The 16,946-nt window shown below is 36.4% G+C and overlaps 1 protein-coding gene across 16 annotated transcripts in view; it reads right to left on the bottom strand.

Annotated features, from left to right (window-relative positions):
- Positions 1-1,709: 1,709 nt before the first annotated feature.
- The window catches only part of BAZ2B (bromodomain adjacent to zinc finger domain 2B), a 112,205-nt gene continuing 96,968 nt past the window's right edge, over positions 1,710-16,946 (bottom strand). For 9 of the 16 annotated variants that reach the window (XM_041466048.1, XM_041466054.1, XM_041466057.1 and 6 more), the window contains 12 exons: positions 15,996-16,058; positions 14,628-14,772; positions 11,410-12,074; positions 10,609-10,885; positions 10,299-10,454; positions 9,669-9,829; positions 8,458-8,768; positions 7,936-8,071; positions 6,006-6,152; positions 5,036-5,298; positions 4,320-4,463; positions 1,710-3,174 (listed from right to left, as the gene is read on the bottom strand). In XM_041466048.1, coding sequence (XP_041321982.1) covers positions 3,021-3,174; positions 4,320-4,463; positions 5,036-5,298; positions 6,006-6,152; positions 7,936-8,071; positions 8,458-8,768; positions 9,669-9,829; positions 10,299-10,454; positions 10,609-10,885; positions 11,410-12,074; positions 14,628-14,772; positions 15,996-16,058 — 2,622 coding nt within the window. In that variant the 3' untranslated portion in view covers positions 1,710-3,020. Of the gene's footprint in view, positions 3,175-4,319; positions 4,464-5,035; positions 5,314-6,005; positions 6,153-7,935; positions 8,072-8,457; positions 8,769-9,668; positions 9,830-10,298; positions 10,455-10,608; positions 10,886-11,409; positions 12,075-14,627; positions 14,773-15,995; positions 16,059-16,946 lie in introns of those variants that run through there. The other 7 variants (XM_041466053.1, XM_041466055.1, XM_041466065.1 and 4 more) reach the window with 4 other exon arrangements.

The following is a 16,946-nucleotide window of genomic DNA, read 5'->3' as shown; positions in this document are numbered from 1 at the left end:
TCTCACATAATAAATGGTTTAGTCGGCACCTAGACATTTTGAGGAGGACAAAGTCACTTCCTCAGAGTCACTATGCCTATGAAGCAGTCCCTAAATGGTCGGCCTTCCGTGTTTAGTCTGTACCATCTCACGCTCTGCTTTATAGCACTTTATTTGATTGCACAGTGTGTGATCCACGGCTGAAGCCTGGCCTTTCATTGTTCTGAATCCTAGGTGACAGCCACTATTAAAAAGAAGGCTTTAGACCTCCTTTTAAAGATACATGTTTGATTTTCAGTTGCTTTTTTATCATCCCATTTTTTCCAAACAGATAAAAGAGAACTCACACTCCACCATAACACTCTTCATTGAGTGCCATTACGGTATTTATAAAATAGTAAATTTGAAAGTTTCAGAATAAATTCTGTAAACTAAGACTGGCACACTTTGTTCAGAAAGGTTGAGAGCACACTGGTAAATTTTTCCTCTTAAGAAAACATACAAACATCAGCGGGAGAGAAAATTAGCAATGAGGAAATGTTACAAACATTTTTCTTGTGGTTAAATCCCTGCTCTTTTCTATGGATGTATGAGGGCACATGCATGACTCAAGCTTGCCATTCAAATACAGTATTTCCTGTACATTTAATTTTACTGCAAGAGTAATGAAGACAATGGCTGTTAGCAAGGAAAGCGATACACTGGCCATGTCAAGTTAGAGGTGATGCTTGTCTCACCGTCATCACTATAGTAGTAGATGTTGCCACCTTCCCAGCTGTTCAGCTGAATTGGGATACAAATTGAAAAAAAATGCAACTTGTATTATACATAATGTATGTAGTTTAGCTGGTTACTTGTCTGATATTTCAGAAAACTAACAGTTCTAGTACTGCAGACAAAAGCATTAACCAGCACAGAATCTGAAAAAAAATAAAAATTGAAGAACTACATTTCTCTATTACCTAAGCGTATTTATAACACCTTACAAGCTTACCATCATAAATTCAAAACATTGATTAATCTTCACATCTCTGGTACATGTCAGCAAACCTCTTTACTGAAGTCTTCAGAAAGGTCATGAAAAGGAAAGGCATGGAGCAGTCAGTGTGGGAGTTCACATTAGCATGCAAGACTGACACCCAAATGTGATTTTTTTTTATTCAAAGTAATAAAGATTATTCTAACAGAACTTGGAATAAAAGAAAATATTACTGAACAAGATATTCTGGGGAGAGCAATGGAAACATTAATTAAAAAATAGGCACTAAGACTCAAAACACGGCAGACCTAGTTTAAAAGCGAAAACCAACACCCCAACATTATTTTTAGAGAACTACAGGTATTGTGGTTCCACAATATCTGTTTGTCATTTCTGTATTTTCTTCAGTCAGAGCAAGGACTATGATTAATGCCCTTCTACTGGCCAAAAAAGGGACAGAACCTTACATGGACAGCGGTTTTCAGAAACATGACCAAACATGTGCATTTCCATGTCCATAAGGACAGTGATCAACCTGGCAGACCTCTGTTATTTACAGGCAGGGAGCTTCTCTCTGACTGCTTGGCAATTGCTTCCTTATGAACTACCATTAAAAGCCCAAGAGAATTAGATGCATCATAAAAAGAACTCAATGTTAAATGCCAGATTCCCAAGACAATATCTAAAAAATACCCCAAACCAAAAAACCTGTATACATATAACCTGAAGTATTAAAATTGTCAAGAAGATCTGGTTTGCAAAACAGTCTTTTATTGTATCCGTGCCACACATACTAGTGAAAAATAACACTCCTAAAAAGGGAAAAGAAAAAGAATGCTACCTTTCCACAACATTTCTTTTAAATAAAACTTCAAGTACTCTTACATTAGTACAAAAAAAAAAAAAAAATCCGATCTATCTGCCCCAACAAGCCACCACAACGCACAGTAGATAAAACACAGTGGTTACAAATGTCTTCTTTTGTTATTCTGTGGCAAGGCAAATGGAGGAAATGTTTCTATGAAAAAATACTGTGTGCGTAGGAAATTGTCACAATTTTCTTCCACATGGATACAAATGATTATACTTGGATTTGAGGCCGTGGGGGCTTGAAATTATATAACAAAATAGAAAAATGGAAAACTAATATCCCCTACACCCTGTTTTAAAGGCAGGCACTACCAAGATTAAGGAGACTCCACAGTGTTGGTAGAGGATAATTACTGTACAAGCCATAGAGCTATAATTACCTTAAGACTAAAATAAAATGCTACCATCCTCCTAAGGCATAAACAATAATGTCTGCAAACAATATGTACACATCATACATATTTAAAACAAGACTTAATATAAACAATAATGAACAGTATATACATGTCTCAATTTTTCTTCACTGTCTTGAAATACAATTTAACTACACAAGTGATGCAGCAACATATATATAAATGTACTTGTAACTCTACAGTAAAGTTTAATTTTTAGTGCCTTTACAGCACATCAGTGTAAACAGTTTTACTTGGCTTTGTTTTATATTTTAAAACATTCCTTGTTGTATTTTCAACATTTAAAGCAATTTTCTAGTTCTTCCTTTTCACAGAAAACGAAGATTCTGAATGCTGTATAATCATAAATAATTCATAAAATTAAATACATTCACTAAAAAATAAACTACAAAGTAAAAAAAATGAAAAATAGATATTTATTGAAAGGGAAAAGAGAACCATTTCCCCAAGTAGAGCTCTGGTGGTTGAATATTCAGTGCGTTTTGAAAATTGCTATTGCACTATAACACCCCTTTCTTTGAAATTCTTTGGGTGTGCTTCCCTGTTCTACCTAAATTAGTTTGTTAAAACACACAAACCAATAACCAAGGGGCCATGGTTGCTGTAGGAGTGAAGCCTTTAAAACTAGTATCACAACTCCGTGGTTTGAAGGAAAAAATTGGTTACGTATGTGCCTTGCACTTCCATGTAAATATAGTTCACATTGCTGGTCTTATCAGTCCTCAATTAATGGAAGGAAGAAAAAGAAAAAAAAAAAGAAAAAAAGAGTCCTAGTAGCTTCAGCTCACTTTGAAAATCTCTGTCCATTTTTTTTCAAAATACTTCCTCATGTTGTGGCCAGCCCTGCCTATGTCAGAATCATCTTCATTGAAAGTTTCACAGTTGTCAAAAACAAGCCTCACATCCAGCGAAAATGCTTCAAGATTAGGGTACCTAAAAGAAGATAAAAGTGAATGATTTTTGGAACATAGAGAATCACAGAGGAAAAATATTTCAACTACATGAGAAAATATTTAAGTAAGAATTTAAATTAGAATTTCTAAAAAGAAAATGAACACCAGTGGAAGGAAATACTCTCTTGTCACTGTTTTGTTATTTTCCTCACAAGTTTTGTAAGGTAGAATTTCATGCCTGTACTCGAAAACAAACTTTTAAAAAACTAGTTCCTCCCTCTCTTCAACAGCTTTTTAGCTAAAATGCTATGGCTGTTTTCCATTTATGCATCTATTCTTGTGTTCAGGGTCCTTTCAAAATGTTGAATAGAGCTGAATTTATCTAAATGAGGAACACATGGGTACAAGAAAAGGCTGCCCAAATAATCTTATGACACTGTCTTTGCTAATTATTTTTATTATCCTGAATGGCCCAAAGAATGTTCCAATATTCATAGGAATTATTAAAAATAAAAATAGAAGTTGCAAGTCTAGTGATAAGAGCACAAGGGGAGCTTTTAAATCTCATATTCATGGAAGAACAAGTCTGAAGAGGTTAAAAAGCTCCTTGTGCCATCCTAGGGAAGTTGCTCTGTGTGGAGCTGGCAGACACTGCAGAGGGTCCATCTTCACAGATTCATGAGAGCATAGGGATATTAACAAGGAGGGAAGGTAGACAGAGGCATGTCGTGTGGTCTTCTCTTTTAAGAATCCACACAGTCTAATTGTAGGACTATAAAATGATTAACCACCATTACAGGAGTGTTACCTACAACAGAGCTGGCATGTCACTCCACAGCCACATCAGGGACTCCAGAAGCTTAAAGCCTACACAGCTGGTTCTCTGTGACATGCAGTACACTAAGGGGTCTCCATGAAAAAAGGTTCCTTTTGATTGTTTTGGTGCATTTGACCTGGCAAAATGTTTTTCAGCCAGTTCCACACATTCTCCCATCCAACATGCCATTTCACTTGGATATGGCAAAGATAAAAGCATACAATTAAGAATTTTTATTTTGACTGTAACAGCAATCACAGATGTGTCAGAGCAGAACAGTATAGTTTGGCTAATTTTAAACATGTATTGTATTTCAGTGTTTAAATATTTTTAATATGTAAAGTACAATTTACAATAGGTTTACTTACTGTCCACTACTTAGCTTGTCTCTAATGGTAGAAAAGTCCATCGGTTTTTTAATAACTTTCTTATAACCAGGAACAAGTTTCAAGTTTACAGGAAGTAAGAAAGGCCAGGCATCTTCATGAGTTTCCAATTCTGAGAGAATCATACTAAATAAAACAAGGTTTCAAATCAGTATTTTTAAATTTTATTTATACATTCACAGTGTTTTCACCATTACATGAATTCCCTATGAACTGCCAAACTATTCACTTTACAAAAGGATAACACTCTATATCTGCACCCTGTTCAAGGCTGAGAACAATATACATATAGAGACAAGTAAGTAACTAATATAGCATTAAATTCTCTCCAGGTGACCTATGGGAGATGAAATTCTAATGATCAACATTCCAAAAGAAACAAACCAGCTGCTAATACTGACTTTCCAAGAGTGTGACAAGGCTAAACGATGTCCCTTTTGACTGAGCAGCAATGCTACCACAGCAGATGGTTCATGTGTGAAAGGTGTCAGTGCCACTGCTACTGGGGCTGGGCTTCACTCCTCTCCCAGAAGACACACGTGTGTGTAGGCATACATACGTACACACACACACAATGTGTCTAGGTATGTACATTTGACAAAGAATAGCATTCCTGTTTCCCAGAACAGAGAGAAAAAGGATCAAGTACTACTTGTTTCAACACGACTTAGCCCTAAATTTAGCATCTGACGCTTTACCTGCATATGGCCAGGTCCTTGGAGTCTCCATCTCTCTTAGGTTTCTTAACAGCAGTGCAAGTTTCTTGCTTTAACTGGCTTACACAAACATTTTCATCCATTTTTCTTTTTTTAGGGTCTGTTTTTCCTCTTTTTAAGGCAACGCTTGTAGTTGCAGAGTCTTCATCCTCTGTTTCCCCTGCTAATTTCCTGCTTCTCTTTTGTTCATTACTTTTTTTACCTTTCATTTGAAGTTTTTTTATCTTTAGAGTTTGACCACTTGCCTACAATAGAGACAACTGAAATAAATAATAACCTAGAAATTATAGAAACCTCTGTTACCACTGACAAACAGCAATGAAGATCAGAAACACAAGCACCAAAACAAATTAAATATTTAATATTAGAGATCATTCACTTTTTTCTTTTCTTTAAAGGCAAATAAGGCTGCAGAAATTCCTGGTACTCATGACCTAGGCTCTCCATTTGTGACAATACAAAAGCACTTGACATTCAAATTAGTACAACAATACCTCCTAACAACCAAGTTGGCATACTTGTAGACAAACATTAGTCCATTACTAAATGACTGATACAAACATTAAAAAAAAAAGTCACTAAGGTTTTTCTCTGATTTTTCTTTTGAAACGGAACCTGAGACATTGGTCTGTCAACACTTGATGAAATTTCCAAGACAAATACTGAATAAATTTTAAAACAGAAATTAAAAATTATGGTATTGAAAAAGCATGAGAACTCTGGACCTACTTACATTAAAAAGCCCATAGTTTAGAACAAATAAAACTGTAGCCTTTACTGCCACTAAAATACAAGTTAAATAAAATTATTAATTTCATAATTTAATGGGAGCTCCCCATAAAAAATACAGACCATTATTTTCACTGAAAAAAGCACTGGTAGACCTGTAACTCTACCACATATAATAAACCAGTCACTTGCTCCAGCCCCTTCATCCTGACAGGAGTGTTACCTTTGCTATACAAGCAGGACAGAACCAGTCCCCATCTGGGATGGTGCTGATCTTGGGTCTGTGGCAGTAGGTGTGACAGCCTTTATCACAACCATCACAAAGGAGCAGCAGTTCCTCATTATCTCCCTTTCGACAAATTTGGCAGTACTGTAATTGATGAAAAATGGGTTTAACTCAATTTTTGAAATTTGAAATGATACCTAAATTACCTTTCTCCTTCAAACACATAAATTCACTCTCAAAAATACTTTCATTTTACTTCATTCAGAATCTACTAATGATCATATCCACAGAAGAACATACGGAGTATGTAAGGAACTAATTTAAGGGCTACATTTGGGAAACATGTTGGAAAAGCAATTCATTTATTATAAGACAGGTGTCCCTAGAGCACAAAAAAAGATAAGCACTTTTTAGAATTAATTAATGTCCATGAGAAGTAAAGGTATACCTATCAAAACCTCTTGACCCAAACATACTATCTCAGAAATCTCTTAATTTATGCCCATATTGTATATGTGCATTGCTATTTAATAAAAAAAAATTATATTTTACAAGGGCATTCCCACATAATAATTGGTAAAGACCTTATCCAAGGGCCACCATGAACAAATGCAGTAAAGCAAAACAGATGATCCCAGCACTGCCTAAAATTCACACTAACTTAAAAATATCTAAAGGACTGTCAATTTTCTTAAATACATTGTGTGACTTTGCTAATTACCTTCTTTTTAGACATCTTTTTCATGAACTTAAAAAATTTCCAAACATTTTCACCAAACATGTGATTAAACATATTGACCATACCCCAGTATGTTTAAACATACAGTATTAAACATACACCAGTATGTTTACCGGTATCACAGAATATTCTGAGTTGGAAGGGACACATGAGAATCATCGAGTCCACCTCTTAAGTGAATGGTCCATACAGGGACTGAATCAGTGACCTTGGCTTTATGAGCACCCTGCTCTAACCAACTGTGTTGTAATTAAATGCAAAACATTTAAACCAAATTGAGAGTGATACATTTTTTTCTGAATAACAATGGAATGTTCCAATGCTTTTTCAGGTGCTCCTACCAAATTCGTAAGCTTTTTGCACTAAAGCTACTGCTTAAAACTAATAGCTATATAAACTGAAAAGTACAGCCTGACATTAAAGCTTTTATTTAAATCATCCTTTAATTGTCCAGATGTAATTAGAATTTGTATAGGAGTGACAGAAATTAAAAAATTAGGAAAAGGACCACAAATGGAAGAATCACTTTTGCCACCCTCTACACAACACTGGTCATACTTGATCACATCAGTCACTATTGCTGTAGTAATAAGTTTTGTGTTCAGGAATTCGAGGTTCAGAGGCCCTTGCAAATTCTGACATTTCCCCTTTGTGTGCTTTTTTTGTATATGTAGTTGACATAGGCTGACCTGCTGAGTGTACAAGGAAACAGGTATTTCAGCTTGTCTCTTCACACACTTGCCTAATTTACATGTTCAGTTGTGAGAACTCTGCATGCAAAGAAACTGCGTATTTGGAGCATCTCAACTTTCTGAAAAATGAAATCCTTAATCAAGGATATATGATGTTGAACCTCCATAAAACTTGCATCACAGGTGAGGTTAGAAACACTCCATTAGAGAGAGTATATTTCATCAGATGGAGCAAGACGACTTTTACCTCGATGTCCTCATCAAAGAATAATTACCATCTTAAATATCGTAATCATTTACAAGATCTTTCTATCTTAGCAAGTTCAGGATGCTGAATTTGGCAAGCAAGGGACAATCTTTTCCATTAGGCTTATTCATCTGTGCACAATGTACAGTTTAACTTTGTGAGGTTTTATGTGAAGTAATAAGAAATGCATTAACTTAAAATGCCTGAAGTTGGAACACAGGATATAGCAAAAACAGTTTAGATACTTACAACTTTCATAATGGATTTTTCCCATGCTATTGATTTCTGTAACTGCTGAATGCACAGAGCTACCTGGGCAGCACTGCGTGCTTCTGACAGTGCCCTTCTCCACACCCTTAGCCCTGGAGCAATATCCTCTTCAGTTCTGCATTAAAATACAAGCAAATTAAGTAGGTCACACCTGTGTTTGTTCATGTTTAAATGTGAGACAATCATTATCACACTGAAAGCCAAGCAATGACAAAACGTACACAGCCAATAAGTATAAAGTTTAAGCAACTAAATTTCATGTAGTGCACAGACTGTGGCTACGTGCCTCAAAGCTTAGTCACAACCAGTTAAATGTAAGATAACTTTGCAAGATTATTAACAAACATAACAAAAAAATTCTTTACAAAGCACCATGCAGAATAAGATGATCCATATGGATCACAGACATACAAGAAAGTACATAGATAACAGGCAATAAGAAAATAGGCTCCAATTAGCAAAGAAGCACAATAATTTTTCAAGTTAATCTCAATAACCTACCCGTCACCATCACCACTAATAGATGGTGCAGGAGCAGGGACAGTAACTGTGCCCACATTATCCAGTTTGATCTGAATGGTGGTACTTAAGGGGCTCTTCAGATACCTTCGCTCTATGTTCCGCTCCAAGTCAGCGAGCCTGGTTACAGCTATATCTAGAGGGTTGTCACTCCTCCGCTCTAGAGAGCTGGCATTGCCTTCTCCGCCTCCAGCACAATCTCCATCGTGCTTCTTGTGCAATCTAGTAATTGACTTATGTTCACGATATACCAAGTCGTCTCTCTCTGATGCAGGTTCAGGACACAGCCAACCCTATGTCAATAGAAAGGTTTGGGCATTTATTGGTTGCTGTTAACTCAGTGTGTAATCAGAGGAACTGTTTTATGGAATCAAACTAAGTAATTGAAGCGCTGTTTCCAGTAGATCTTGGTTGCTTGTAATCCATCTGTAGAGACATTTTCCAAAATATCCAGAGAACTAAAACAATTAATCAAGAAATACAAGCATTACCGGACTTTCTGAAGGGACCTTTCTGCAATACTCTGCATTCTTATCCCCTTGTGAAGTATCCTGTTCTATTGGCTGAAACATCAGAACAGGCCTACCTGTTCAGTAGGCTCAGGAGGCAGTATCAGGACACAGGAAATTAACATTCGTCTCATGCCAAAAACTAGATCCCAAACACTGCAACTGTACTATAACCAAACATATGCAATTTGATAACTTTACACCCACCTTGGAAAAATTCCAAAATCCAGAGAATTCTTAACTGTATCACACTCATAACCATTACATGTTCCCCATGGCTCTACAATACTCAAGCAAATTATTCTGAGGCACTAGTAGGCATTTGTGAAAGCATTAGCAGCAACACTGACGCAAACCAGGCAGAACTGTGGCAAACCCCGCAAGAGTTAAGCAGTCTCTGTGAAATACAGTTTTTGCATTCAGAGAAGGTTAACAAAATGTACACGAACTGCACTCTAGGAGAACACTCTCCAGGAACTGCCATTCTGAGCTTCTTCAGCTGAAGACTGAACTGCAATAAAATGTTTCAAACACAAATCTCCATGATACTGCACAGTGTATTTGTTTCATGTGTAGGCAATTAGGATGGAATAAGAAGGCACTTATCAATACACAAAGACTGCTATCTGCTTTAAATTCATACCATTTATTTTAAAGAGACATTTTACTGAAAGTTGGTTTTACCTTAACTTGTAAACTAGCTGATGCAACTCTCCTCTCTAGATCTTCCACCTGCTGAAGAATAGCAAGATCCATCTCCATAGCTTGTTCTTCTACTGACCAGTTTTCCACAACATCCCGAGTTACCTGGTTATCTTCATTTTCATTGATATCAATAATTGCAACTGTATTTGAGAATCACATTTTCATTATTTTAATTAACATTACAACTGCAATGGAAAATTCAAGTTGATTTACCCGTTACTCCAGTTAAATGCTGAAGAACTGCTGTGAAAGTATACTATTCTTAAAATACCCAATATGGACAACAAATTCTGTATGCTTTTAAACTTGCAATTTAAGGGCAAGAAGGGGAAGGAGAGGCCAAGTGTTACAGAGATGGAAAGAGCTTCAGAAGGTTACCAGAGCTTAAGAAGGTTACTTATATCACTAGAACTATTTAAATTACATGGCATTTCTCTAATCCACTAACTTTCCAGAACAGGGCTGAAAAGTGCAGCTAAAGATGAGGAGACCTTTACCTTCTTTCTCCAACTATTACTTTAACTCTCCTGCTATACATACGCCAGGACAGCTCTATGTCTGTTGTCTGGTGACCCAACACCATGTGTAACATAAATATCAACTACATACCATCCTTGTTTTTGATGCAGGCCAGAGTGATATAATCCATGTGTTTCTGTATTTGCTTTTGTAAGGCCTTTTCTCTTATTCCCCTGAGATGCAGCACTTTAAGCAAAGATTTTAGGTCTTCTGGATCAGTAATCCTCCACCACCCATACTGCATTTCTAAATCAAGACAAGCATATAAACACTTTGCAGGTGTTTTTTTAATGTGATCACACATGATCAGATTAGAAAATAAATAGGCAAATTATTCAAAAAATTGTAACATGATAGAGACACTGCAGAAATAATCATCTTACTGTTGCATTACACTTACCTTCTGGTATAGGCTTTGGGTTAGGATAATCTACAGGCTTGGCTACTTCAGCTGCTGTAGAAGGGGCAGAAGCTATTTTTTCAGCTTGTAGTGCTGGTGATTCACTTTTACTTGCAGGAACACTAGATGCCAAGAATGAGTTACCATTCGCTTCTGATAATCCCAGCCCTGATCCAAGAGCAGGTAAAGGAGATGGAAATGCAACATTTGAAGTAAGAACTCCTGTAGGCCATCCACAAAACTGAAGTCCCATTATAGGTAGTCCTGTCTTCATCTGCTACAAAGCACAACTACCATTACTATAACCAAGAAAGCTGAATTATGATTAGGATGCTATTTGTCAAACAATACTCAAAACACAAAGAAAGCCTTTACTCAATACTTCAGTTAGTTTCAGAAAAACTAATATAACGCTGACATGTAATACTTACTAGGGCCCGGTTAATGCTAAAAACCAATAGCTTCTAAAGGTAGGGTTTGGTGTGTTACACTTCCAAAAACTAGTTTGTATTTACTTGCTTTTCATTTAATACCGGTAGCTGACACCCCAAAAGCCAAATTAATTACTGAAATGCATGTACAAAATACCATACATTGGCTTACTTGATACATCATAATCTAGTATTATAAAACTTCTCTATTCTGTTTCTAAATATTATTCTAAATAACATTTGGAAACAGAAAAAGAAATAAAGAAATGCAGATATAATGATTGCAGATCTGTGAAATAATTTGTATCAACAGACATCCTGCCCAAATAAAGTCTGCAAATTCAAGCTATTCAAAAACTAATTTATTTACCTGCAGCGGTGACAATGCAAAAGGACTTAATCCCATGGGACTCTGAGCAGAGGTTGAGCTCAGAAGAGGAGATGGAACAGGTGATGGTGAGTTTGATGGTGGATGTGACTGAGGAGTGAGTGGAGCTGTAGTAGCTGGTGTGTCCACGTGGGTGACCGAAGTGTCATCACAGGGCACCCGCGGTAACAGGCTGAACCACTGCCTGCTTTTCTCAGTAAGAGTCTTTAACAACTGATCATTTGGAATTAGTGGTGAACTGTAAAACTTTCCTGTCCCACTGGCATTAGGACTGAAAAGATTATTAGACTCAGACTTCTCAATGGAGCTTTGTGATGCAGGGGGTTGCAGACTGCAGAGAGAGTTTTTTGAGTTACTTGGGTAAGATAATGTGCAGCCATTTGCTGCACTGCCATTAGGTTTTGGGGACATAGTGTCAGACTCAGGTGGCATTTTTGCTACCTCTAACAGTTTGCTTAATTTTGAAAATGACCCAGGCTTTTGTAGAAACAGGTTAGTGCTGTCCTTTTCTTTCAGATTTTCCTTTTGCTCACAGTGAGTTGTAGCTAAGCAATGCAATTTTTCTTCTGATTCAAATTCTTCTTCTTTGATATGCATACTTTCTTCCTTTTTTAATTTCTCTTTTTCTTTTGCAATTTCTTCTAGACCTAAAAAGGTGCAAGAAGCACAGATTACCTGTAACAGATCAACTATTTTACAAACTTTTTATAATCACAGTTTGAATTAAAAATAACTTCGTTTTTGGCTCAACACATGTTAGATTCCCAGGTCTTTGCTGTTGTTGCTGTTAATGAAATCCCTTCTCACTTTACAGCACACTTTGCAGAAGGAAACACGTTTCTAGGCATACAGATTTAAACACTTCTAAACACCTCTAGGAAAAATCACTTCAACATGGCTAACACGCTACTGGATTCACACATCTGAAGTAGTTTGCCAGTGCAAAGTCTCTGAAAGGGAAACATCCTTGCCACCTCTCTTTTTGCAAGACTCCACATGCCTCAGTGAGAAGCTTCCCTGGTGACATCAAGAGAGAGCAATGTTTACAGCCCTAAGTTTATTTTTGCAACTGATAGTTTCATTAAACACACAGCCAACAATGAAACGGAGAACCAAAATTCCTGTTACAAATCAAATATTCCCCAAATACCAAAATAACATGAAACATTTTACTTCTTTCAATACAAATCATTAACAACTTTAACTGTGCAACAATATCAACAGTCTGTGAAGTTTAATACTCTTTCAAGAGCCACCCAGCATGACTGGAACTTCACACAACTAAGCAGACAGCTAACATCTAAGCAATTTAAAGTACAGCAAGCAGAAGCTGATTAAAAAAAACCAAGTTTCTTCAAACATAGGAGGTGCAAAAGATCTGAAGATCTAGCTTTTATAAAAAGACTTTTTTTCTCTTCTTTGCACTACTAGTCTTTCTTAACCATTTCTCTTCTACCCTTATATTGACTGCTAATTCAGACAAAAAGTCTTTAAAAGTATAAAATGTTTTTAAATAGAGAACTGTTATCATAAGAGAAGGAGGTAGAAAATCCAATTCCTTATTTTATGTTCATCAGATATTGCAGTCACAAATAAACAGACGGCTTACATTCATGGCAAGCACATCTACAAATATTTCCTTGCTCCTGAAAAACTGTGATTCCTACAAAGAAAGTACATCCCCTCCTATTAAAACTCCAAAATGTGTTCACAGTTATGGTCTGTTTCAAGATATAAACAATTTAGGTATCAGCATAAACATGAAAATGACTACACAAAAGGGATACAGAAGTTTTGTTTAAATAGACAGATCATTCAAGACTTTATGTCTCCTCTTTCCAAGGTTTAGGGTTATGGAATTAGAAATAGATAAATTGTAGAATTTACATAAAGAGGGCAAACTAAGAGCTGAGGGGAAGAGGAGGTAGGTGAGAATTTAGGAATACATGTGTTTTCTTTTTCAGGGAGATTAAACTTTCATCAAGACAACATTAAAAAACAGAGGTTTGCCCTACAGCTCTTGGCTAAAACCTTGTGTGAGTTTTTTTTACTATTTTAAGACAGGTAAGTGTAAGTAAACTATTTTCTTTGTGTACCATTTCCAAAGCATTTGGGAATTTATCTGGTTAAAATATAACGAAATACAGTAAACCAAAAAAAATGCAAGCAGTACATTCTGTATGCAGCTACTTGTGCAAAACCGTTCCTAACACAAAGCATAACTTAATGTGGAGCAAAAGACAGAGAGGGAAGTACTTTTTATGTTACCCATTTTAGAAAGAGAACTTGATGACCAAGATTGCATTTAGGGGAAGGTCTAGGGCTTATTTTTGGACCCCAAACCAGGCTCAAATTTCCTACTATGCTATACTGTTACAGTTAATTAAACAGCTCCCTAGAATGATGTAATTCTCATGAGATCATGAGATCTCATGCAATTCTGATGTGCATCAGATCTTTTTCTTGCTATTTTTTGAAGGAAAAAATGTGAGAGAAATGAGGTTTTGGTTCATCTACATCAAAATTAGAAAGGATTTCTCTGTGGCCAAAATGAAGGTATATGTTTAGAAATTCTAATACCAACAAAAAAGTCAGATTAATACATAATTTCTGCATCTATCCAATTAAAGGTGTGTGAAAAATTCAACCATAGTTAATATACAACTGTCACAACCCCAAAATTACATTTTAGTTTTAGCAACATGATTTCAGCAACTGCTGGTTAACTAAATCATGTAGTTGATTAGAAAACAAGGTACTTCACTTCATGAAAGTAATTGTCATATTTTTGCAGACATCTGTCATATCTTCATGCGCAGAATAGTCTGTGCATTTGCAGAAAATCTGAGAATGAAATTTTTTTCTGCATTCTATGGTCCTCCTCATTTTCATACACAGATATCACTGCCATAGGGAAAGGTGAAATAGTTCGGAGTCAAGAAACTTTGCAGGTAGGTAAAAGCATAACAACTGAAAACTTCCAAAATACCAATCCTCATTTTGAAAGGTATTACCTGATCTTTCATAACCAGAAAGAGATACCAGAGAACCACATTAAGGGGAGAGCTCTACTGACAGCAGCCTGAGGGCATCTGCCTGAGGGTGAAGACCTTGCTGCACAAAGCCAGTGCCTCCAGAGATGGGCAGCATATCTTGGCCTCGTGCTCCTCTGTGTGCCACCATTCCTTTATGGCTCTTACCTTCACCACTTTCCATGCCTTCTACAAAAATACCACCACACTGGGGCAGGATCCAGTACCGGCGCCTGTAACGGTCCTGACCAAACATCATTGAACGCAAACAGTGCGAAGCTTCAAATAACTTCTTTCTGTACTGGCTTTGTTGCTATTTAAAAAAGGGAGAGCATTATAAATCAGTGGGGGGGGGGGGGGGGGGGGGGTAAATCTCATTATTACAGAAAACATCTGGCTGCCAGACTGAACAGGAGTTCAAGGGTCAGACAAGGAGGCCCTCTCAGAGACTCGGGATAGTGGTGTGTCTGTGTGTTGCGATATTCTACTCACAGTTGCTGCCTTGATGATTTTACTCACAAAGCTTCCTTTAAAAAATAATCCATTAAAGCACTCCCTGGCTCAGCCTAGGATTATCCTCTAAAAACACACTGCAGTGGTGCACCTTGTCTTTTAATCCCTGACTCTCAAAAAGCAGTGGATTAAAGAAAGATTCATTGCACGAGAACAGCTGAAATCCTAACAATTACACATCAACAGCAAGTGGTAAACAGAGCCCTGAAGACAGATGATAATGCAACTTTTGATGGGAGACTAGTGAGATATTTTAACTGTTCATAAAAGAATGACAACAACAATACACAAAAATAAGCTCTGTCTTTGAACATAATACAGCTCTTTGAGGGGGGGCCAACAAGAACTTCAGTTAGTTTATTCAGTTCTTGCTTTGCTAAATTGACACTGATGGGAGTCAGGTGGAATCCTGGACTGCTAATTTACTGCAATTTGGAACATGAGAGAAACCAACACACGAAGTCTTAAATGACAAATTTTCTAATAGGAACAATAAAAACATGGGCCATGAGTACCCCTAATTATAGCATTACATCTTTCTCATTTACACTTCTCTTTCTATTCTATTGCTGCTTCTTTCAAAATGTGAAGCCCAGACAGTTCTGTATTGGCTTGGAGCACAACGGCAGAAATCAGCATGGAAAGGAGGGCATGAGAACAACAATCCATTGTATAACTGAAGCCATTGCTTCTCATATACAAAATTTGTCATCACTTTCTAAGCTCAACAAACAGGAATATATGAAGTAGATCTGGATAAAAAATACATTATTCTCTGAAGTGCAAATATATTATCAACTATTACTATTAACCGCTTTTTGAGTGACCTCTACTTAGTGCAACCGGACTAAACTCACAGTTCAGGTGCCATGACTCAGAGCATTATTCATACTTTCACAAAACAAGAGTAGATACTTATTTCAGTTTATATTAACTGGGAGCATTGAAATTTACGTTTAATATACTAACTCATAACACCCAGTGATCACATTTGTAGTAGAAAAAAGAGTAATGATCTCTTACCTTTGTCAGTTTTTCAATCTGTTTCTCTAATTCTTCAACACTTGCTGTCTGATCCCCATCATCCTATAATCACCAAATATATTGTCACATCACGTTTATTTCAGGATAAAATCATACTACTATATCTTATCATTATTACAGGAAAAAGATGTAACAGAAAATGAGAGGAAAATACTAAAGAGAAAAAATAAGTTCAAACTGTGCGCTTGTGCAATATATTTCACTAGCAACAACACAACTGAAAAGAGGATACACCTTGAATCTTTTGAAACCACCCATGCGTGGACAAAGAAGAAAGCTCATGTTTGCTGAAAACTGGAAGTAACTCAGTTTGTGCATGAACACACAACACTATAGAATTTAATCTTAGTTTCTATTAAGCTTTTTAGACAGATAGAATAATTTTAAGTGTTTCTCATGCATGAAATAATGGCATCTTCAAACCCTATCAGTAAGTCTTTGGTCAGTCCACATTTGCATTTAATTTCAATGTCTACATGAAATTGTAGAGCCACTTTAAATTATAACTCTGCTATAAAAGTCACAGCATCAATCCTGCTGATTTTTGAAGAGGCATGCATTCATGATTAAGTCTGTGGTTGCTTTCTTCTTGCCTTCTTTTCCATGATGAGAGTTTTAATTTAATTGAAGAAAATCTTTGTAGATAGTAGTGAGTTTCCAAAAGAATACGGTCAAAATCATCCCCACTGTAAGATACAAGTCTTGTATTTCTTGGCTTCAAAAAAGTGTACCAAAGTAAAGCTGCCTGAAATACTACATAGAATACAAATGCAATGGAACTTCTGGTAGATCAGAAAATTAATTTCTGTACAGTTACTGGAATTTTGTCCATGAAACACCCAGTGCACCAACATAGGAGATTGTACAAGAGGAAAAAGGATTAAGGGATGGACTTGAGATTAGAAATCTAAATATTACTATTTTTAAAAT

The sequence above is a fragment of the Pyrgilauda ruficollis genome, unplaced genomic scaffold, assembly GCF_017590135.1.
Source record: "Pyrgilauda ruficollis isolate IOZ18807 unplaced genomic scaffold, ASM1759013v1 scaffold196, whole genome shotgun sequence".
Classification (NCBI taxonomy): Eukaryota; Metazoa; Chordata; class Aves; order Passeriformes; family Passeridae; genus Pyrgilauda; species Pyrgilauda ruficollis.
Note: the sequence above shows the minus strand (reverse complement) of the source record. Positions and strands in the feature narration are given on the sequence as shown.